Raw genomic sequence first — 24,493 nt, 5'->3', positions numbered from 1 at the left:
TAACTATCCAAATCCTTCATCCTACTAAAATGCAGCAGGTACTTTAAACACAAAGAACATTTGCATCCCATACTTACTGTGTGCTTCTCAACCTGCGTGCTCAGGTAGAACTAATTTTTCAAGTATTAGCGCTCCCACCCACCCCAGCAATCTTTGCCTTGCAGTTGCTACAAGCTGTTCAGGTGAACTCAGCCTGCCTTGCTATTCACTGCTCCAGGGAACAATCGGCAAGTATTGAAAAGCTTAGCAGATTCAAAGCAATTCTGCAGAAATTATGAACACCAGCTGTAAGAGATAGTGCATAAGGAGATACGTAGCTTGCTAGTATTTGGCTACTATATATCACTAGTTTGGGAGCATACAGATACTGCGAAAAGAAAATCCCTGCTTACAAATATTAAATTTGGGATGAAGGAGATACAATCAACAAAGTAAATTACCTGTAAGTGTGTGAGACAGCAAAAGTATAACCACTTACCTATGGATCATATTGTGAGAATGCAGGTATGCTAATCCCTGGAGAGCACCATGGGTAATTGCTGCTATTTCCACTTCTTGCAATGGCTTTTTATGAACTTAAGGAAAGAATTTATTTGAAATTCAGTATTAAAGAAAACAATGCAGTTTGCAGCATGCAAGTGAGTACTGTTAACAATGTCAACAGAGAGAAAATACTAAAGTTTCATTTTTACTAGGTTCAGTATGAGACAAAAATATAAAAATAGCTCACAGCGTAGAGTACATTCCATAATCAGATGTAATCTTCTAACTGTACAACAGCAGCTATTCACTATCAAAAAGAGACTACCTGGCAACCATAAACTACATTCTTGTCAGTTCCGTGACCATTCTCCCAAATACCTATTTGAGACTCAATATTCAATTTTCCATTAATGAAGCTATATCCCAAGCCCTAGAACTTTACGACAATTCACACATGAATAAATATTAGCAACACAGATGACTCCCCGGCAGCTCAGCCTTTTGTCCTGAAACACGTCTGGCAAAGAAAGGAGATGAACAACTTACTGGCCACACATATATCTTCAAAGAAAGTTCACTTCAAGAAGCCTGATAGAAAAACGACCATTTAACAAAAGACCTCATCAAGCAAAACCCTAATACTGCCGCAGTGCTATTTTAGTCCACGGGCCTACAGTTGTTAGTAAGCATTAGGATCAACAGCAAGGGTTTTCAGAAATAAATCTTGAACTGTCATGACAGGAGAACCTAAAACTCAGAAGAAAATAAACAGCTGACTGACAACTTCAAAACACTATGAACCAAGGAGAAACTAGGCACCTAGGAAAGCTGATATTCTACAGAAAAACCATTACAGCCATGCAAGAATTTGAAAAACTGCAACTGTTTACACACACTCTGCTCCCCAATAAAACTATGTACTCAAGGACAATTCTGTGATGCTGTAACCTCCTACTTCAGTACTACACTTCTGACTTTCAAACAAATAAAGGTGTGTGACGTACCTTCTAGTAAGTCTGATGCTGATCCTAAACAATATTCCATAACAAGCTGTAGAGGAAGAAATCAAAATAGTTGTTAGAAAATCTCTAATAGTAAACGCATGTTTTCTATATTTCTATGGAGAAATCTAGAATTCTAGATTTGTATGGAGAAATGTAGAAATAATCACTGGTGCATACAATGCAGATTGCTATAACAAAACAAGTATCGCGTGTAACATAAACCCTACCCCAGCACTGTCACACTGACCCCTCCCACAAGGACAGTTCTAACTGGAATTAGCATAGCCTTCCCATGTAAGATACCAAGCAACAAAACTTATAAGGAAGGCAAAAGCATATTCATAACCAGTTATGTATTGTATTACATATTTTATATGCACGTACTTAACAGGAATGTTAAATTGCACTTAATAAGCTTATCAGAGTATTAAAGGGCTATTTAGGGATTTACTTAAGATTTTGTCCCAGTCAGATTTCAAAAAAAGAAACTAAAACTTTGTCCTACAGATTTACTGACGCTAACACTTGATCAGTACTTACAATTTAAACTATTAGTTCAACAGTATGATTTCTTTAGTATATCATACTACATAAGCTTTGTCAATGAGAGGTGCTACTTCACACACTTCGTTTGACAAAATGCTGCTTCTGCATAGCCAGTTGCATCTATTCCTACACACGCATTTTTATGCACACAAACTCAAATAAACCAAATTTAGTTGGGGGGGTTGGGTTTTTTTTGTTTAAATTAAATATATGAAATTAATTACAAGATGACAGCCAGAGATAAAATCAGCTAGTTGGTTTTGTCACCTGAACACACACACACCAAAAATGACAACAGAAGAATGTAGCTGAATAACAGAAATAGTAATGACTCAAAATATACTTTAAGTACAAATATCAGTAACCTATTCCATTAGAGTACAACTGAACACTTACTTCCGGAACATATTCAGTCATCCTGTGAAGTACTGAACCATTAATACTCAGTGGCACACCAAACGGGTTGTTAAGTGACCTGCAAGTATCTAATAAAGTTGCCATACTTGCTTCCGAGGCAGCACAAGTGAAATTCTCACCTTTCCTTACAGCAAGAAAAGTGATGGATACACTTGTTGCCCCCGCCCCATCATTATTTGTTTCAAATACCCATTCATCAAGCTAAATACACTAGAAAAACAGCACAGCCACCTTACTCTGCAAGTGAAAGGGAAAATATCCCTAAATCTTGTTTCAAAAAACTACATTCAGTTTTGTTGAGCATCTGTAAGGTCCTTGGCTACTCTCATCTGAGTCTGTGCCATGCAAATGTTCAGGTGCCTCTTGAAAGCCAGCTGGAGATATTTTAAAGTGCCCTTAACCAAGGCAAGAGAAGTGCAGAGTGCAGCAGATGCTTACCCATGCTGTATGCTCCCGCAAATAGCAGCCTTTGTATTCTATACTGTTAGGGTGTTTTATTCTTTGGAGGAACTTGACTTCCTTAATAATATCCTGCCATTTCTGTAGAAAATAAAAGGGATAGAAAGAGTTTACAAAATCGTTACCTTATTTTTGGTTGTTGTTAAGTTAGTATGTCATTTAATTATTTTAAGAGGCAAAACCACCTTAAGGCTCCAAATCAAAATAAATTTTCATCAACACCATGGTGTTCACTGCTTAACTCCTCAACAGATCTACAAAATCAGAAGTTGATAGATTAGGCTGTATGGGAAGGGTCTAATGATCTCTCATCAATGTCATACTATGTATTTATATGTATGCAAAGGATATACTGGTAAACACTTAATATCCGAGCAAGTCCTCAAAAAAGAAGCAATCCTTTTTCAAGGGATACCATTTCTGTTGTCAAATCAAACATAAATCCCAACCTGAAAGAGATGTGGACGATAAGTGTCCTTCAGCAGGATCAGCTGTCTCTCACTTAACTCTCGTAGACATAAAGACCTGTCCCTACCAGTAACTATATTACACTGGATCAGGCTCCATTTATCAGCTGCCAAGTACCTGACTGCATTCTTGATAATGATTCTCTATGACTAGTTTAGTCTTTACAAGGGACCAACTTAAAATGAGTTACCTACTAGATAAGGAAATGGTTCTGCAGCAGTAAAAGAATAAACAGATAAAACAAAATCCAGGTTTATAATAAGGAGAGCTCTGCCAGTGCAACTTTAAAGTACAGAAGAGGCCAAAATGTCGTGTTCCAATGTGTGCCTAGACACTGCCATTACTCCTCTCAGAGGAAATCATCAAGTCCTCCCATTTGCTGCATGTCCATGCCTCCTCAGGCAAGAAAGGCAAAAGCTTGTAAGTGCAACAGCAAAAATACAACTACCAGAAAAGATTTTCAAAAACAAATGCAGTAGCTGAAACTATTTTAGTATGCAGACATCAACAAAACAGTGTTGACACTGAAAATGTTTTTGAGAAAGAGTATCAGTTCTGAAGTTAATCAGACATAGAGATACCTCACCCAACACCCAAAGGTTCAAAAGCTGTTCTCCGGGTCTTGTTAATCTCTCAGCACACACCGCCTCAGGTGTATGCATGTGGCTAGCATTCATAGATAGACAGAGGTCCCATATACCCAAATGCTTTGGAAAACATGTGCAAAACCCAAATCCTCCTCAATAAAAATTTTAGGGTTAGAGAAACAAATGAAACCAGGGAACATGGTAGCCACAACCGAGGCAGCTTATTGACTAAGCATTGCCCAACACCAGAAACTTGATGAGAACGACTTCATTAGTGCACTAAGACAAACTCTCTCACTGACACCCTCGTTCCAGTACAACTTAGTTGGCTTTTACCTTTAGGCTCAAAGGCTTTGAGGTACTAAGCAATAAAAGCCAAACCAAGAAAGCGCCATGCTAAACTTCTATATTGGGAAGAAAGAGGTGATAATATTAGTCAAGATGTACTCATGATTTCCTGTGTAAAAAAAAACCCTCCAGGATCACATTAAGAACACAGTACTCCATATTTCAAAGGTTTTTAACCTATTTTTAGAATAAAATATGTACTTATATTAGAGAATAATTGTTCCCACCAATGATAAAAGCTTATTATAAAGCCAAAGTAAATATAAACGATACCAGAATGCCCTTAATCAATTTTCTTTACATAGGCTAGATCATAACTCTAGCAAACTTGTGAACAAAACAAATAAATATAGAAGTAAAATAGAAAGTGTTTTAATCCTGGTCTTATTACTTTCTTCAAAATAAAGAAACATATGCATTGAAGACAAACAAAAGCTATTTCTGAAGCATGCACAGTTTGTTTCATTCATGTGAATAGAGTATTTATAGCTCACAGTAATTAAAACAGTAGGACAAGTAGTAAGTACAAATTATTCTTTCATCAGTACACAGTTAAACAAGTCACCGCAGTAACAAAATAGAAACACGCATAGCAAATTTAACAATGAAGCTAGAATTTAGGACTGCTGGAGAGACACTGCCACCTCTACCTCCTACACAGATACACACACACACACAGAGAAAGGAAGGAAGAGTTCAGCTCCTTGTAGCGCAGATGATCGATACACAAAAGGCAGGCACAGAAAGCAATGAGTTGTTAGTCAAACTCATCGGAGCAAGACTGCTTGTAGGACTGGAATATAGAGAATGGAGGGAAGGAACCATAAATGCCTTGAGCAACATGGTTACAATAAATACTTCTGTTGAAAAATCATGCCATGATTTGATAGATGTCGTTTACCAGAAATCATACCAATTCAGCTCTTCATGTCATGTTGGGCTTTTCAAGAATCTGTATTAGCACTTAAACATTTCAAGTATAAAATCAATTATCTCTGTTAAGCGTCCTAGGGAAAAAACACACATCTGGGGTGGCCATGAAAACACTTAACGTTTAAATCTCAGAGGCCTACTTTTACAGACCTCTCTGCAAAGACTGCCTTAATCCCTAGCTCTGGCAGTTCTTCCGTAATTATGCTGCTGTTCAGATTTTCACACTCATTCATTCACCACTGTTTTACTTTTGTTTTAGCTCCTCATCAGCACAGTCATTCCAGGGAAAGATGCATTCTACCTTACTACTTTGTACAAGCAAGATTCCCTCTGAATCTTTCACTACTGCATCCACTGCTATTATTCCTTTGTCCAGTAAGCCACACGGTTATTTTAAAAGGTATTTACAATGCAATGTTTAAGGGCAACAAGACATATTAACATACAAAACTACCACTTTTAATTTTCTTTTTTGCTTTCTACACATTTATGTGGTCCCATAAAAGAGCCTTTTGTGTCTGGAAGAATGAGTCCTACCCATCTTTTCCAGGAGCAGATTAGGCAGACATGCACTGTGAACAGAAAACTGATTTGTTTTGTTTACACAGTACCCTCATTCACCTTTACAGTTACAGGAAAGACCTCTCTTGCTGTAGCCCAGGTTAATCAAAATCATCCCCTATAGTAAGTATTTGCAATGGTCAAGATTTAATATGCAACATGTTCTACATACCTCATTGGACTGCTTCCCACTGTATGACATTTTCTTGATGGCCACCACTTCATTGGTGCGCACATCACGTGCCTGTAACATGGAAACATGATGCATCAGTTTCTTCAGATCATGATTTCCCATAAGATGCAAACCAAACATATTGATAAAAAAAATCTTTATCCAATAGTTAACTTTTATAGAGAATTAAACTAAAATATCTTCCAAGGGGTGTGACTATTAGAAATTTCCTTCTGAAGTTAAAGATCACCTTCCTGTTTGTGAAACAAGGTACAACAATTTTCCATGCTCAGCATCTAGCAAGTCTCTGCAGGTGTCGAATACCGACACTTCTAAACTAAAAATCATAGCTTATAAAAGCAGCTCCAATTCAAGTAGAACGGATTTTCCCTAAATCAACTTCTCTCCCTGCCCAGGTCCACTACAGACCAAACCAAGCAAGGCTCAGCCCCCCTGTTCCATTCCAAACATAAGCAAAGATGTCACAGGATGCGCAGGAGATACCTGCTCCAGACACCGGCGGCTTTCTCCCCAGTGCTCCCACAAATTAGCTGTTGTGTCTTAAAGGAAGGCAGATGATACATAGAGAGATAGCAGCGATCTAAGTGACCCATCCTCAGACTCCCATTCAGACTTTCAGTTTCTCAGTCCAATAATATTATTTACACTGCACAATAAACGTAGATGGTTTTTCACACTTCAAAGGCAGACTTCCTGACTTCAGACAGCAACAATCCAAGATAAGAATAGATAAGAAGTTTTATTTAATTTAGCACCAAAGCAATGGCTCATTCACCCTGTCAGAAGAGGCAGCGCTGCTCCACCTTGCAGGAAGGATGGCTCCAGACAAGACCCCAGCCTCTCCTCCGTTAAGGATTTCACTGGCACGGGGCGGGGGGGGCGGTGGAGGAAAAGACCTCAGAGTCTCTCTGATAAGAATAATCGACTTGGATACGAAGCCAAATGATATAAATCAAAATAATGTGCATCACAGCATTCACTGATGACTGATGAAAATGCTGATTTTTAATATATCTGTACTGTCAAGCACAGCCTATCAGAACGTGGATTAATGAAGTACCGGGACACTGCCTTCTGTAAAAAGGTTTTTCAGTCATGTTTTAATTCTGCCATTCATTAAAAAGAGACTCCCAGAATTCCCTGTCAGTCTTTATTTCGACCAGTTACAATAAGCTTGAACCAATACTATTTGTAGTTTTCTTTCTGTTTGAGAGGATCCTTCCTACTGTCTCACTGATATTACAGTACCTCTAAGGCTGGGGGGGACACGACTATTTTTGGTTTTTGAGACAAAATAGGAAGAATAAAATTCTGCCTCCTAGATGTTTACTAATTAGAGACAATCTCTGAAACATTCAAATCAGTGACAAACTGCTATAAAACAGGCAAGCAAAATACTAGAGTAGAACAGAAGGAACACAGCTCTAACAAAAGAGAGTGGGTTATTCTTCTGCTCCATCTGCAGTGTTCCAGTGTAGTAGGTTTCTTGTGTCAAGTGAAAGCTATTATTACACTGCAGAGCAGGGAGTAGGGTAAGGATAATACCAAAATGATTCAGAGGTGCCAGACTTACAGTTTCTAAGAAACTAAAACCATGAGGTGAACCAGCAAAATTCATGTCAATTATGAAAGAAAAAAAGAGAAACTTTCTGCCACTGCCGGATGTAACACAAACAAAGAAAGAGACAAAACTGCACACTCTTAGACAGTTATCATGTAAGATAAATATATTACCCTTTCTCGAGAACCCCGCTAGAAGGAAAGGAAGGTAGGTACAACTAACAACAAAAGACTAAACTGCATTTTAAAAAAGGCAGGGGGAGATTTCAGGATTATATGGATTTTCCTACTTGTTAATTACTCCCACATCTATTTATCATCAACAGTTTTGGTCCAGGCTGTAGGCAATGAAAGCAGTCGGGGGGTGTGTGTGCTACGTATTAGAAAACCCGAGCAAGCAACCCCTGGTTGCGTTTGTGTAACACCTACAGTCCTTCATCGCTTCAGCAGGGCTGAGAGAGAGAGAACCAGCACAGCTGACACTCTGTGAATGTTATAATCATGGAGTTTCATTTGCTTTTTTAGTTTCCTTGTGATCTTGAATAATTGAAAAAAGACTGTTCCGAGACAAAAGCCGTGAAGACGTTACAAGGCCAGCTATCTTAAACAACCCAAATGTTTTATGGCAGACATTTATGTGCGTACATTCTGCTTTCCTCCAAAAACTTCATACAAAGGATCAACATCTGGTGACCAGAGTAACTTCAGCAGTGATACAAGCAAAGCATGAGCAAAGAAAAGGTGGAGTACGCCATCAGCTTTGGTAATATTATTTTAAGCAGTTATTAACTGCAATCCAATATTACATTGATTAGAGAAAGTTTAATTGTTTGCACTAGCAGAATCAAAATCTTGTTAAAGAAACTGAAGAGAAGTGTTTTCCCTGGCTTTACAGAGGAATAAAGGACCCAAGACATACACTCCCCTACTTCAGTTCTTTATGCTTATTTAATTCACGCTAAATTTCTCCCTCCGTGTTGTCTTTCATCTTTTGGGCTTCTGTTTGAGGTACTTGAGTACACTACATGAAACAGTTTCATACTCAAGATCTTAGACCTGCTAGTAGTAAAAAGATACCATAATACAACAGAAAACTTAGAGGTTAAAACTTCGTAACACAGAAATAGCAACAGCGTATCTTCTTTGTTGGAAACTCTCTCTTACTTGACAAAAATAAAGCCCCCAAATGGGTTGGAGTAGCGGATGCACGGCGTACAGTTGTCGTTTTTCCAAGTGCCGAATGAGATGTACTTTTTGTCAAAGCAGCACAATCCAAACACTGATGAGTAATCACACTCTTTAGTGAATAAATACCAATCTATAATGAATTGGTAGTCTAAAATGGTGGGGAAAAAAGAGAGAATGAAGGGCCTAGAAATTAATGACCTCTTACTTTTGATCTCTTTGCAGAAGGAGCTGGTAATGGGCAACCAGCCCTTACCACAACTACAAAGTTCGGGCAGTCTACAAACGCCAGGATGGCAGCTCCTTGCTGATGTTTGGGAATGCTGTGAGCATACAGCTCTAGCTGTCTGCTGGTTTTTCATACCCGTCTGGTTCATGCACGCCTCTGTAAGACAGAGTGTTCCTGAAAAACTTCAATAATATTTCCACATAGCAGGAAGACAGATTTGTCAGTTCCTTCCTTTTATATCCACTCTTTAACCAAAGTGAGTAAATAAGATGAAGGCCGCAGGTGAGCACTGTTTCGTTAGAAAACACTTCCTCCCCCAGATCTGTTCCCAGACAGTGGTGGCTCATAGTTTTAAGCAGGGAACAAAATTAAGAAGCTTTTCCTAATTAGTTCATCTGTGCTGCATTAAATTTGTGCTGGAAGGTTCCCAACATGGTCTGCTGCAATTATTAACAATGAATAGGCATCTCATAAAATACTGACACAAATGGCTTTCTGAAGGAAAATTGGCAGGTTTGGCCACACCTCCTATAATTATAAATGTGAAAAGGTTTTCTGAGGAAAATGGTTTTTTAATGAAGGTCTCACAGTATGAACCTGGGGTAACATACAGCAACCTGCAAATGAGGTTACCATGAGACATCCCACCTCCAGTTGAGCTGTACAAGCAGCCTGGGAAAAATTCTGCTGTCCAGACGTTCATGTCAAGTAAGTTTTATGCAGATGAACACTGGGATTCTTGCCTGCGGTAGGGAAGGATGTGACAGGACAAATGACAACAGAAGCACCAACATGCAGGTGTCAAACACAAAGAATGGCTTTAAGGGAGCCTGGGGGTATGCACAAAGGGAGAGAGAACTCAATTTCTCTCAAGGGACAAGAGATAAGGAGATGATCAGACCAAGAGAACTGCATTGCCAGTCAGAATTGATGGAGCAGAAGTCCATGTTTTAATTTGCAGGTAAATCCCTGCTTGCAGCATAACAATGCACCTAAAAGCACCGGGCAAGGGCCACGTTTCCAGTTTTTCTTTTCTGTTTGTATGCAAACACCTTACAGATACTGCAAGTCTGTGAACGGACTGAGACTGTACAGACACACAAGAAAACATCTCTGCCCAAAACAGCATATAAAAAGATTCACAGTGGTTTCTTTTCCTCAATATGTTCAAAAACAGTCTAGGTCCACAGTTTAAAGGTGAAAAGAGACACAGCTAAAATTCACAAGTCACGGAGCTACTTACAAAATAAACTGCTCCGAAGCTTCCATGGCCAATCTCTCGGAGATCTGTGAAGAGCTTTTCTGGATCTTCTTTGAAGAAGAGCTCTGCAATTTCTGGGTCCTTCAGGCTGCCCGCTCGGCTGGTTGATGGCATCCTGCTGGGCAGTTAGCCGACCGACTATCTGGGTTTAAAGTGCTGCCTCAACCCTTGGTTCATCTGTATGAATGGAGCCTCTTCAGCATGGATTACTGCAAGAAAAAGATTGCAATCCTTCACTGATTATCCTCTTCTCAAAGAGCCAGAAACAAAGCTACAGCAGAGCAGCTCCCACTTCTTCCAGAGCAAACATCCCTGTTACATGAAGCAACACAACCTATCTGCTGGGATAATGTCGCAGTCCCACTGTGACGGCAGTCAAGCATTTCTACAGAACACAGACCAAAACCAAAACACAAAATAAGACAGATTCCTTGCTCCAGCATCTGCTCAGTCACCGGCACAGCAGTCAACAGAATCTCTCTGACCTACAGCGATAACTAGTTTGTCACTAACAAGCCCGTACTACCTTGACACCCTCCCACTGAAGAGTTACACCCACTATGTTTTAAAGTATTGTTTGGACTTTGTGAAGTGGATGACACAATTGCATATATATATGTATCTCTCTATATCTCTCATGGTCTTTGCAAGACAAGATATATGGTACAAGTATGACATGCAATTTACTAATCTCTATTTACATTTTTTAAATTCAGCTCAGTAATTTTTTCTTCTGCAATTGTACTCCAGTCAAGAAGTCGTCAGTGATCAATTTTTACTCATTTCGGCATGCAGGTACAGACCTCTCTAAAGCTTCTCCTTCCACAAGTAAAGCATGGTCCTTTTCGTTTTTTTCTCTTATGTAAATTCATAATCTCTATCTTAAAAGTGCCTGCTCTTCAGAGTCTTATTTGCCACCCCCTTCTTCAGAGGAACAGCATCCAGAACGGGAGACACCCACTTCCACACACGATGCAGGTCTTTCTACTCTGCTTAAGCAGATGCAAGCACACATTTTAATTGCGATAGCACATGATATAGCCTTCTACAATAGCCCACTGGCAAACACTTTTTTCAGAGGAACTTGCAACTTCAGATGCCACTGGGAACGTACAAAACCTTTTCTGCTTGCACAGTGCGTTTGCTTTCGTTTACTCAAAGTGTGTCTTGGAATGTATCCAGAATAAAAATATACTTTCAAGTTGTGCTAAAATCTTACTGTATCTTTACAATAGGTGAAGCCAAACAACCATTACAAGTAAAATGCACATTTTTTTTACCTCGTAAAGGAAGGGCCTGGGTATTGGGATTTCCTCTAAATTGCCTGTAAATTGTCACCAATAAAAACAACTGTGTCACTGGCAAACAGCTAATCACACAGCTCACTTCTTTCCAAATATTCCTGTCTGATCACGACTTGTGCTTTTTTTATTCATATTTCGTATCTCAACTCTGTTTTTAAGAAAAGTTTTACATCTTCATAATGGAAAAAAGACAATAAACCTGAGTTTAACCAATGTTTCAGAAGGCCCTATGCCTGTCCATTTTTCCTCCTTTTCTGGACACTATAAACTCCACCTTTCTCCAAGCCTCTAGATCATCAATGAATCATTTGTTTTCCCCTCCCTGCAGAGAAATTCCTACAAGGATGGAAAAAGACATACTCCTGCATGTTTATGCTCAGTGGTACTCTTCCCTAGACAGCTGCAGCATGTGGAAGTGCCAAAGACTGCCGGCTCCTTGTTAGTTCAAATAACTGCCAGCATCGCTACAAGGAGATCACGATTGTGCAAGAGACAGCCAAGACATACCTAGTTGTAAAGTCTGCAAGAGTCCCCAGTTTTTCTGATGAAGACATGCGTGGGAGAGAGAGCGCAGGGAAGGAAGCGAAACCCAGCATTTTCATAGCTTTCCTCCAAGCAGTCAGCATTCAAAAAGATTTATAATGCAACCCAAAACGTGCTTCCGTGATAGCCCGTTCTCAGGGGCTAAGGAAAAAAGGACATTCAAATCCCAGTGGTGCACCAAGTATAAAAAAGAATATATATCTATACATACACAGAAAACATGCAGCTGTTCACAGCTCTGCTATACTGCACTCGTGAGCATGCACACACACATTTCATATCGATGCAGGATTGTTATAGGAGCCTTTGAAGCAGACGGCATCAGCACACGACATACACAGCTGCCAATGAAGCAGAGTGAGATGCACAGGAACAGGACTGCGATATCTCCACCTTCCGTTGCATAACGCAGTAACTAATACCGTGTGGGAGGGGAAATAATTAGCTTCAATTCAGCCTGTACCTGAAGCATGCTACATTTGTGAAGACTGCAAGAAAAGTTGGGGGGTTTTGTTATTTTTCTTTCTTTCCTTCAAATAAGCCAACAATATTCCACTTGATTCCAGCTCCAACAAGCACATAACACTGAAAGACAACTGTTTCATATTTACAGCCCCTGACGAAACAATAGACAAAAAGCATCAGTCAGAAAAGCGAGAAAGGAGCTGGGGGAAGGGAGCTGATAACCAGAGCACACTCAGTATTATTGAAGGAATGTTTCTTGGATCGACAGTAATGATGTCATGTTCCATCTTTTAAGAAGCATCAGATTCTTACAAAAAGGACATTGTTGTTCAAAAGCAACTGCTGCAATCCCAGAATGCCCTTTTCCCTACATCTGTTAGTCAGAGGGGCTAGGCTTGGATAAACCTGCTAATATGGCCAAAAGTCACATGTCCCCGCGAGCGAGCGTGCGTGTGAGAGCCAGAGCGAGAAAAGCCCTGCGCGCACACAGCTGAGATGGATTACGGCTTTCTCCCCCTCCCCACCTACCCCCGATGCCAAACCAGCCACCAGACTCGTTCTTGGCATCATTTCTGAGCATGCCTCTGAAATGTCATCAACAGGCAACACTTTTTACAGCTGCTAAAACTCTTACCAGGCTCACTGACTGCAGAAGTGGTACGGGACTGGCTACTGTGCTGCCAGACTTCGAATGGCACATCAGAGAAGAACGCCTCATCTATTGTGATACACCTTAAAATATAGGTTTTTCCCCTTTAATCCTGAGAGCATCGAGAAAAAATTTATTATCTTTATCTAACTGGAAATAATTGCTGCTTTGAAATGCATGAGAATAAAAACATTAAGTAATAAAATATTTAACAGAACAGTCACAAAAGCGTATGTGACACTATGCTTATCATTTGATCGCTTAGATGGAACAATAAAATGCATTAATGTAAATTCCATCCATAAGAAAGCTTTACACAGTCTCACTTAATAAAGTGCTCCCATTTTTTATGGATGCTGCAATATTCAATTCCCTCAGTCTTCTTTTTACCCAGACAACACGTGCTGCCTGCCAAGGCCCAACAGCGTCAGCAGCCGAAATGCTCTGCCTCCCACCTTGCAATAACGACACCTGAACACTTTGGGGAAATGGAAGTGAAGTTAGGAGAAGTGGCATGCAATGTGGTTATTGCATTATTTTAATTGTATTAAAAATACAGATGAGTCTTAAGATTAAAAGAAACCCTGCAACTAAACTGCACTGAAAATTAAATCATACCAGCAGGCAGCTGGTTTTCTAAATTACAGTCAAGTTGCACTTAGGTATGTTACAGTCTTCCACCGATGCAGTCTCTTTACTACAGGATTTTTGGATCGGTGCAGCTATACTGTTAAACACAATTGTTCCAGGTGGATGGGACTGATCATCTCACCTTAGACAGCTCAGATCAGGTGGCCGGATCCTGGCTGCGGCCAAGAGGCAGGCACTGCTAACGGGGTACGGCACCCTCTGACTCTGCCCGTCTCTCTGCAGGCTGAAGAGGCAGTCTACCTACAAGCCACCTTGCAGGCTGCTAAAATTAGATCAAATAAATTTCACATTTTTTTTCTAGTTGTCACTTATACAAAAAGAGAATATTGCACTGCATAAACACAACTATTGGTACTTAGATCAATTCCACTCATAACCAACAGGGTGATGTAGGAGTATGAGAGAGATTCAAAATAAACCAGGGAATGACCAAAGCACAAGACTGGACCAACTCTATTTCCATACAGTAGGCTGAACTAACTGCGTTTAGGTAGTGGCTATCATTGCTAGTGTAAATGACACCGATTACAGGCCAACATGTTTTATCAAATTACTTTCATCTGAACAACTAGCAGTTAGTAGAAACCACATGCACACATTCAAAAAAGTGTATGAATCAGTAAGATGTTACATCCCCTGTAATTACAGCTATATTAAATGTACACACACACACCTTGAACCACTGACATAAGGAAGCTGAAGATGAGGATGGGGTAAGACCTGTTCTCTTCCGAGTTTTCTGCCTCCCTGCCATGTCATCTCAAGCTGCAGTAAGACCCACCCCTGTGACTAACATCCCCTGGGATCCCGCGGAGCAGAACAAGCAAAGCTCTAAATGGTCAGCTACCATATTTAAAGTGCATATTTAAGCCTCATGCTACAGAGACCTCAGAGAAATTAAAATCTGTCCCCAGTAGAATATCTGACCGCTGTCAGTGTCACAGATAACTGTTTTCATGTAATAAACCAATGTACTAAGAGGAGAATGTACTTGGCCTACCCTGCAAAGGAGAAGGGAACCTACTCACTGAGATTTCCACCTATCTGTCATATTATTTCTCACGTTCACATCCAGACCAACTCAGTGAGAGTGACGGTGACTAGAAAGTATTCAGTTACACTAACCATGAGATGCATCAAAGCATTTGTAGTTCCTTAAGATGGTTCAAAAGTTTGCAGAAAGCAAATTACAATACAGGCTTGCATGTAGATCATTATCATTAAAAAGCAGCACACTTTGTCTGTACAAATGAAGTTTCAAGGAATCAACATACTCAACATCCTTCAGCTTCTATACACAAGAATATTATAACCAGAGTTAAAATACCACGTGAGCACAAAATGGAAACAACAAACAGATTTATGCATCCATCATCCTGTGTCTCTCTCCATTTCACTGGGTACCAAGAGGCACGCTACGTGGACAACTACAATGGCTAATGAGGCTGACAGGAATGCTGTCCTCCATTACAGAATTATAAACAAAAAATTATTTGCAATTTGAGACAGAAATCGTGTTTTATGCTATAGTCATCTGCTATATGATACACTTAACACAGTAAAATCTATAAAACCTTATCTTTAGTATCAAATGTAGGTACATTATGTATTTTTTCCCTGATAGAATATACATGATACTTTAAAAACAAACCAACCAATGAACCAGAAGACCAGTTAGAGCACCTATCATCTTTAGAGCTGCACATTTTAACAGCAAAGACTATAAAGTGAATATTCAACACAGAAAACTACTGGTCCTCTGCAGGTCTTCTTACTCAAAGTCAGAGGGTGAATAAAACAACCATCAAAAAAACCCCAACAACCCACCATCAAAAAACAACAGCCCACCACAACGTAACTTCATTTGGAAACTCATACTTAGATTTTTTTTTTTTAAAAGCATCTGCATTGCATGTAGTGCAAACAGTTGCTGAATTTTAGTGTAATTTCCTCTGTCAGTTTCCAATGCAAGCGCATCAAATAGATGGGGAATGAGTGTCATCAGGCAACTGTCGAAAGAGGGAAAAGGGATTTTCTCTTACTTGCATATGGGTCAGATCTGGGGAGTGTATGAAGCTGAGATTAAATTATCCTCTCAACACACTATTAAAAATTTCCTGAATGGCTTCCAGCTGACACTGAAAATTTCCACCACTATCATAAATACGGTAAACTGGAACTATCGAAAGAACTGACTTTTAGTTTTTTTTTCTTTTACTTACAATTATGCCTAAAGTGAGAGCTGGATTATAAGAATGCTTAAAACACCGACTTTTAAAAATTTCTGTATAGCATTGAACGCTCAACCTGAAAGCACATTTTTTTGAAAGTAGCAGACAAATCACGCCATTTTTTGATAGACCCTGGATAAACGTCTGTAAGAAAAGAAGTAAGCTAAATTATAGAATGCAAATTGCTGCTTGTATGCAAAATGTGAAGTAGTCACTATTCCATGTATTTTCAGAAAAAAATCTTAAATAAGAGTTCTCTAGCGTACAAACGAAAAATATCAGCATGTATGAGCTGTTTGGTTATAAACCATGCAGAGGAAACCACAGCTGGACTTTCAGTATCGTATAATATTGCCTGTCGGGTAGAGGGAGCTTCTTCTCTGACATATATTTGAGACGCCGAAAAGGCTGTCCCAGCACAACGTACAATGGCGTACTCAGGCACATCACTTTATCGAGACTGCGCTGCTGAGCACAAGAGGCTGAGCTCTGTCTGTTGGGTGACTGAGAGTAAAACACCTGATCTACAACACTGCAAACCAACGCCACAATGTTTGGAAAGAGAAGGCAATCTGATGAACGGCATACGTATCATCTGAGAAGAAAGAAAACTATTTCTCATTTTACTCTGAAACGTACTTTCTTCAGGCAAAACTGGTATTTTGCAATACCAGTGTACTCTCTTCAGGCAACAACAGTATGTTGCAATACCCGCCCCTCAAATCCATGGGGACGCAAGTGCGATGATTTGACTCTAACCTGGTATCAGAAGCAGAAGGGCTGTACACTTGGTGGGGATGTATCAGAAGATGATGAAGGTCCAGCGTCAGAAGAAATTAACAGCCATCACACCAGGCAGTGATGATATATGTGACTTTAGGAATGATGCTACTACCCTTGACTTATTTTGCGATCTGCATATAAATCAGCCTTTAAATTTTTAGCCAGATGAATTCAATGCGTGGAGTTACCTTACCTGTAAATGTAAAGGGCAGACAGAGATTACCTACTGTATATCCCACCACTTCATTTGCTGTTCATCAAAAGCCAGGTGCTGGCCAGCCTGCTGCAGTGCGGCTGCACAATGGGACCTGAGTCAGTGGGTCCTTTCTCTAAAGGCACAGACAGAAGAAGTTCTGCTGGCTGATCTGAAATGCACGGGATCTGCAGCCAGTGCAATACTGCTGGATTCAGGATCGTCTTCTATCCATCTCTCTGCAGATCTCAGCAAACGCAGGGATGCATGTTGATCGGGTGCTTCACGGTGACTGGGAAAGTACATTCTTGATCACTGCGCCCAATTTCTCCTTCCGGCAAGCTTGTCAAAACTATATACCATGTTTTTATTGCTTCCCAATTCAAAAAATTTCCCTGGCAAGCCACCAAGTGCTGTGGATGTTCCTTAAAACCTTTTTTAACCTAGGCTCTGGTCCACCCAGTCGACTCTTTTTTCCTGTTCTGACAAAAGTAGAGCAACTCTCAAGTGCCTTAACATGCATTGCACACGCGGAAGACGAGTTACTCTCTGCTCACAGCAGAAAAAGGCTGTTTCCTTGAACAGCTAAAAATCAGCTTCCCATCCATGCTCAATTACACCACGGCAGATGGTATCAAGACAGTTGTATTCTAGGTGACTATCACAATGGAACGTCTATCAGCATCTCCAAGCCTCTCAAAACGGACGGCAATTTTAGTCACTCGATTCATGTGAAACCACATACCACAGACTACTTGCGTACTTGGGTAAGCCTCTCCCACCAAGCTAACAACATGTTACTTTTTCTCCTGCTAGTTCTGCAATTTGGAAATCTTCCTAGAGTGGTAGTTAAGGGGAAAAACAATATCCCAGAAATGAAACAAGAAAAACCTGGAGATGCAGCAAGTGGCATTTAGCTTCTCCCATGCCCTGCAAAAGGGGCAAAAGGCACTCGGGAACATCTCCCTCAGGATCCTGCTAACTTAATTTTACCACTTACTAGTGAGCTGCAGCTCAAATGCAAAAATGCTGACAAAGTCATGAATTTGCCTTTCTCTTCATTATCTTAAAATCATTCTTTTTGGTACAGTTGTTCTCCACACTGGATCCACTAGGACTATCTGTCATTAAGGAAAAGGGAGGTGCAGATGAATGGCATTGTACAAAAGACTGTTAGAAAAATGTTTAATATTCAGAAAAAAATCCAAAACACTGTCACAAAACTGATTAAAAAAGGAACCACCCTGAAATAGTGCCACTACACGCAGAACAAAGATACCTGGAATAGGCTGAGAAAACTGGATTGTGGAAGGTAAGTGCAGACCACGGAAAGTCCCATGAGACATTGCTCTTTTCTACATTGCTTTTCAGTCTCCAGGTTATGTATGCAAGATGCTCCTCTGCTTTCTGCCAGTCCCCAGGGGATGGGAAAAGACAAGAGTGCTCCATCTCCGAGTCAGGAGCCCCTTCTGCTGCCAAAGCCTGAAGCAGGTGAGATCTTACAGCCATGCTGGACGCTTCCATAGCTTGTGTTATGACAGTAAGGAGCACTTCACGTGGTCTACAACCCCATGTATGCCTGTGTAACCACAGTACTGCTTACTGCACGGGAACCAAGATCCTCCTCCGTAGCAGAAGTTTACGGCAAAGAATGGTCATCAATTGCTGTCCCCTTTATATCTTTCACATTCCCTCAGCTATGTATTTCTAGAAGGAACAGATAATAAGGATGAGTCTGCACCTGCATATTGTGGTGAATTCTGGCAGCTTTTTGACTGTGTGAGCACTTATGTTCAAACAGGCTTTTCTTCCCCAGCATGGTAAATTTTTCTTCATCTGACAAAGAGCAAGCCTATCATTCCAGTAAGATTCCTTTTTTCAATTTCTTTTAAAAAGATTCTTGAGGAACGGTTCTATCCTGGAAAAACCTCTTCGCAGATTTTTTTTTTTCTTTCTTTCTCTGCTTCTCTACCTGTATTTTTTCTTGTATTATACTTCTTCACAGAATAGCCTCAGGAAGACGCTTTTATGTTAGAGTACGGCTTGATTTTCTCTTCTACATGCACTTGTAGACTGTGTGGCTTACTTTGATTTCCTCTCAAGATTCTGACACTAAAATGTCTATCATCAACTCCGTGAATTACTTACCCCAGCACACTTTCTGATCCTGCTGAGCTGTTCTGCTTGGATGTTTACTTTCCAGGAACGTCACTAGCAAAAGGGTCAGAAAGCTAAGTTTCCCAAACCTCCATTGACAAGCCCAGGATGTGTGTTTCTGGGCTGGGCGTAAGTATTTGTTAGGATGATCCACACCATCAGTAAAGCCAACAGTGCAACAATTATCCTATGCTTTCCATTTAAAACAAAATGGAAACCATTTTCTGTATTTCTGATTATTTCTACAGTCTTTCAAGTTTTCTAAGTAGTGGAAAAGATAACTCTAACTGGGTAAGCCTGTTCCTGTGTTAAAGACAGATATTTTGAACAAACTAAATCTATTTTGACAAGTTACATATGCCAGTTATAAACAAGCACAAATATACCTAACACTACCAGTACTCCTGAAAATACTAGTTTTGTTATCTGGCAATTTTTGCAACGTCACTCACCCGAGAAATACCAAATCTACCACTGACCCTACCACTTAACACAAATAAAAGACATTACTGACGCAGTTGAAAGAAACATTAATGCCAAAAAGCGTCCTGTATTTTTTCTCCTATTTAAAACAAAACATCCCATGGGATCAAAAGTTAGACCTACAGAATAGCTGAAGAATAGCCAGCACTCATTTCTCAAAGACCAGTGTCATGAAAGTTCAAGAAGTGCTAACCATACCCTGACATCTTCAACACTAACATCTCCTGAATGTCTTTGCTTGTGATAGTTCTGGTACATTTATTAAGAAGGTCAGCTCTAAATTTAGTAATTCCTTAGGCTAGCAAAGCTATGAGGAAGGCAACTGGAAAAAATGAAATCTTCTGTCCCCCTTCTTTTGCAATTCATGAAGTTCACAGTTGTTGCCAACTCTCTTCCTCTACTACGTAAAGCATTGCATTAATGCACATTCTGTGACTGCATCACCTACAAACAACTCTCTGTGGCCATGTCTTTTGAACTAAAAAGTGTACGTTATAACGATTCCAGTGCCGGAGATGCTGTGCTGGCAGCACACTGGCCAGGAAGAGGTTAGCAAGCGGCCAGCTGATGAGAGTCAATTAAGTCTAGAGGCAAAAATACCAGGAAACTCCAGCTGCCCATAAAAAAAAAAAATTAGTCAGATACCCTAATGGGACTTGAGTTTAAAGAAACCTTTTCTTGACCCCTAAGCTATTCTGCCCCAGAACAATAAATATAGTAAACGTAAGCAAATTAGCTATTTTGGATTCAGCATAAATAACTCAGAAATAAGCTACTAAAGCTCACAATATAGATAATTACCCTCGAGAAAAGAAGTAATTAAAAAGTAGCAGTATCACACACAGTTTTAGAAAGGAGGCCTGAAAGGAAGTAATTTAAAGTCTTTCCGACCAATAAGTAAAAAAATTAAAAATAAAAAAAAAAAAGATGTTTAAATTGAGCTTGCAATTGAATTCACCAAGTGCAGAACAATGCCAGGACGCATGTCCACCCCAGCCAGAGGCTATGTCCAACCCCCCCAAGCCATGGGCGAGACTCTTATTTGAGCAAGTACGAACCTAGAGAAACTGAAGCCAGTAGGAAGGATCAAAGGTAGAACATGAAGTCAAATACAATCAGAAAATCCAAGAAAAATCTGGAAGATTCTGTGGGAATAACTTTCAAAACCAAGCTGTGACAGCCAGAAGCCTCAGGCAGTCACCCAGCTTGCTCCGCTACCAGGCTGGAAAAAAGCCACACAGGAGAGCAAGGTTACAGGAAAGAAGGTATATCATCTGCACGAAGATGACGACTGGTATAAGGTATGGTCTGTGACAGCACCATACAAGACCTTCATTAAATCATAAATTAAACATTACTGACCTATGGAGACGAGCAAGTAGCTGCCCTAGAAGTCTGACGTAGCTCCAGAGTGATGTATGCTTTTGTCACAACTGCTGTACCCTTCCAACAGCTGCTGCTCCAGAGAAAGACCCCACAATGGCTGCAGCCAAACTGAACAGAAGAATTAACTGAACTAATAATTAGCGGAAGTAACGTGCTAATTACTTGGTGACTGTGAGACACTAAGAACTAACAAGCCAAACATTTATGCACTAGACTGTATGTCATTAAAATAACAGAATAACTCAAAAGGATATTCAAAAAGAAGTGGGCAAAGTCTGGTATACAAAATTATTATGAGTATTAATTAGTCAGAGGTGGAGAACAGAAACATCACCTCTGAATTGATACAAAACTGAAAAAAAGCCAGAGGTCAGATTATATAATTACACATTCTGAGCAAGGGAAAAGGCCCTTGCAACCAGAGTGAGCAGATACTGTGCAGATTCTGCATAATATTTGCATTTAAGACCTGGAATGGGGGGAAAGGAACATGAAAAGTTTTATTTAGGGCACTTGACAGTACCAGAAAGTACACAGGAACCTTAAAAAACAATGTGAATGAGCAACAAGGCAGGAGATGAAAGGCCAAAAAGTAAAGAACTGTCAAGCACATACCTACTCTTAAACTAAACACAACTCAGGAGCTGAGTCTTGTGCAGACAGCTCAATGAAAATAATCGCACAATTATGCAAAGACAATGTCAGGCTTTTTTTTTTTTTAAAAAAAAACAACATGAAGAAAATAATTAGGAAAATAATATAGAATTTCTGACAATACATTAAGGAAGTCTCTGCCATGGTCTGCTCCTGGCTATTACTCTTCACTCACATCTAGCAATAAAGTGACAGTACAGTAAAAAAAGGCCTCAGAAATAGGAAGTTGTAAATGCCCAAGATGACAAACTGAGCTTGAAGAGAAAAGGTGTAAGAGTTAAAAATCATACATAAGAAGGCCATGTCAAGTGCTCAGACTTCAACAACAAGGGGAGAATCCATAAAATGTAAGAGCAGCGTATTTACAGTATTTACAGAGTAAAGGAATTCAACCAATCAAGCTATAAAGAGCAAAATTAATCTGCAGGAATTACTGCAAGGTACTGAGCCCAAGAGATACAAACATTGCTTTTTAAACAAGACATTTACATGAGTAAGAACATCCACAGACAGGTCAGGTAAGGTGCTCCTGAATGCTCCCGGCACCTCTTCTGAAGCATCCCGTCATTACCACTGCCAGAAACAGCAGATAGGACCAGACAGGCGATGTATTAGATTCTGGATGACAATTTTTATATTGCTATTCTTCTAGTGTCAAACAAGCATCATCAAAACACACTCTATTATGAAAAAGGTCAATTTTGTGTAACACAGGAGTTTATAAAATATACTACTATTATCATAAGCAGAAAAAAGGTTTATTGAAAGACTGCACAGAAATAATGACAAAACACCTTACTAGGTTCTAGTAAGGTGCACGTGTGTGATGGACCTTCATCACTGGGCAAACGCCAAAAAGCTGCTCAGGAACAGATTAACAGTGAAAGACTATTTGGTTCTTTATGAAGGAGTGACCAATCCAACGGAGCACACGGAAAGAGGCATTAGCAGTACGGCACAGTTATACAGCTGCTTACATGAGTTTGTAACTTAAAGCAGGTTCAAAAAGGGGTTCAAACATATTTCAGCATCAAAAGAGTTGAAAACCTTCTGGAACTGTTAAATCTGTTCTACCAGATTATCTCCATAAATGGAGTATCTTAACCGAGCAATTATTTCACACATTTCTAGAGCCCGTGAGCACCTCCTTTCCCGCGGGAATTCCCCAAAGTCATGGCAATTTGTCCAGTTTTACTCCAGTTCAGGTTGAGTATTTATTTTTCTGTCTCCACATGACTGAGCAGAACAGTTTTTAAACAGCACACAGCAATGGGATGACTCAAACAACCAAAAGCAAACAACAACATATCAAAACCCACCTTTTTCATTATTTTACCTACTTAAAGAAACACTTCTCCAGTGGGTTCTGCAAGGTCTAGATTACGTCTCTTTATGCCTTCCACTTAAAACAAAAATTAGTTTTCAGTATGTATTAAAATAACAAGCATACCCTTTTAATTTGATGAGTTTTATCTGCTTTCATGGGGAAAATGCTCATTTCAACTAATACACAAAACGATTTAGGTAGCAGTGGTTCAGACACAGAATATGTCTCAGTTGGATAGTTAAGATTATAGGACTGAAGGTCCTATTAAGTCCTGTTCCTGCTATTTTAAGCAACTACATGACAGAATCTAATCATCAAATAATAACCAACTCCTGAGAACTTCTCAAAGCCACTGCTCTGATTACAAGGCTGCTCCAGAACCCCACTCCTATTTTGATTAGGAACCAATTTAAGACTAAGAACTGATTAAGACTCATTTAGAGTTTGTATTTATTGTTTGTCAGTTTTCATTGACTTACTCTTTTTCCTGTACTGTCCTTAAAAGTTTAAACAGTTTTCTTCCCTTTTCAATATTGAGGGATAAGCACAAGTACAGAGATATAACACGTGTCCCCTTAGCCTGTTAGCTGAAAAAATCAGGCCAATTTTGCCTCCCTTTACAACACAGGAGAGAGAATTCACTTCCCAGACCACTGTAACAGCCCTTCCTCACATCTGTCCCAAACTAAGGTTTTCTTATTTTTTTTTAAAACATCCTTGACCAGAATTCTCCACATCTGTGTATTTCCTGACCACACAGCATTAAAGTTTTAAAATCACCATGGTATCAATGGATATACTCAAGTCTTTCACATCTTTCCATTTCTAACAGACAAACCCCATTTTTATATTTTATATATTACATACATATATTATTATAAACATTTTTATATATTATATGTTACAATATATTTGTTATTACTACATGACAATACACTTTGTTCTATCCCATTTATGTCTCTATTACTGCAAATCCTCCAGCTCATTCAGTCCTGCCAAGCGAGACTCCAGTCCTCTGGATTGACAATGCCCCCCAACTTTGCCCCAGCCAATTTTATTAACGCAGTCGTTTCATGTGTACATTGAGACCAAAACACCACTTAAAATTTGTTTAAAGATTGGTCCTTGAAAACTCTCAGCAGCTTCCCTCTAGCCCACACTTCCTCTTCAACAGGACTAACTCACCTTCCCGTAGGCAGTCCCTAAACCGTTACACCATACTTGGCTTTAAGAAATCTCCAACATGGTGCTGTGGTATGCTGTTCACCTACGTGAGAGGAACTGTACTTGCAGTACTCCGCCATCCCAGCCACTGTCCCGCTCCGACAGCTCTCCAGCAACCCTCTCTGGGCAAGGATAGTCGCTCCCGCTCCCTCACAACCCTTCCGTCCCCAAGCATGAGAAACATCGCATGAGTAGGTTTTACATCAAAG

The 24,493-nt window shown here is 39.8% G+C and overlaps 1 protein-coding gene across 4 annotated transcripts in view; it reads right to left on the bottom strand.

The window, feature by feature from the left end:
* The window catches only part of TAOK1 (TAO kinase 1), a 36,623-nt gene extending 26,225 nt beyond the window's left edge, over positions 1–10,398 (bottom strand). For all 4 annotated transcript variants that reach the window (XM_059829411.1, XM_009808767.2, XM_009808769.2 and 1 more), the window contains exons 1-5: positions 10,217–10,398; positions 5,979–6,050; positions 2,889–2,990; positions 1,488–1,533; positions 479–575 (exon numbers count right to left, since the gene is read on the bottom strand). In XM_059829411.1, coding sequence (XP_059685394.1) covers positions 479–575; positions 1,488–1,533; positions 2,889–2,990; positions 5,979–6,050; positions 10,217–10,348 — 449 coding nt within the window. In that variant the 5' untranslated portion in view covers positions 10,349–10,398. The remainder of the gene's footprint in view (positions 1–478; positions 576–1,487; positions 1,534–2,888; positions 2,991–5,978; positions 6,051–10,216) is intronic.
* Between the last annotated feature and the right edge of the window lie 14,095 nt (positions 10,399–24,493).

This window comes from Gavia stellata, chromosome 25 (assembly GCF_030936135.1).
Source record: "Gavia stellata isolate bGavSte3 chromosome 25, bGavSte3.hap2, whole genome shotgun sequence".
In the NCBI taxonomy this organism is placed as follows: domain Eukaryota; kingdom Metazoa; phylum Chordata; class Aves; order Gaviiformes; family Gaviidae; genus Gavia; species Gavia stellata.
The sequence above is the reverse complement of the archived record's forward strand: the minus strand, read 5'-3'. Positions and strand labels throughout refer to the sequence as shown.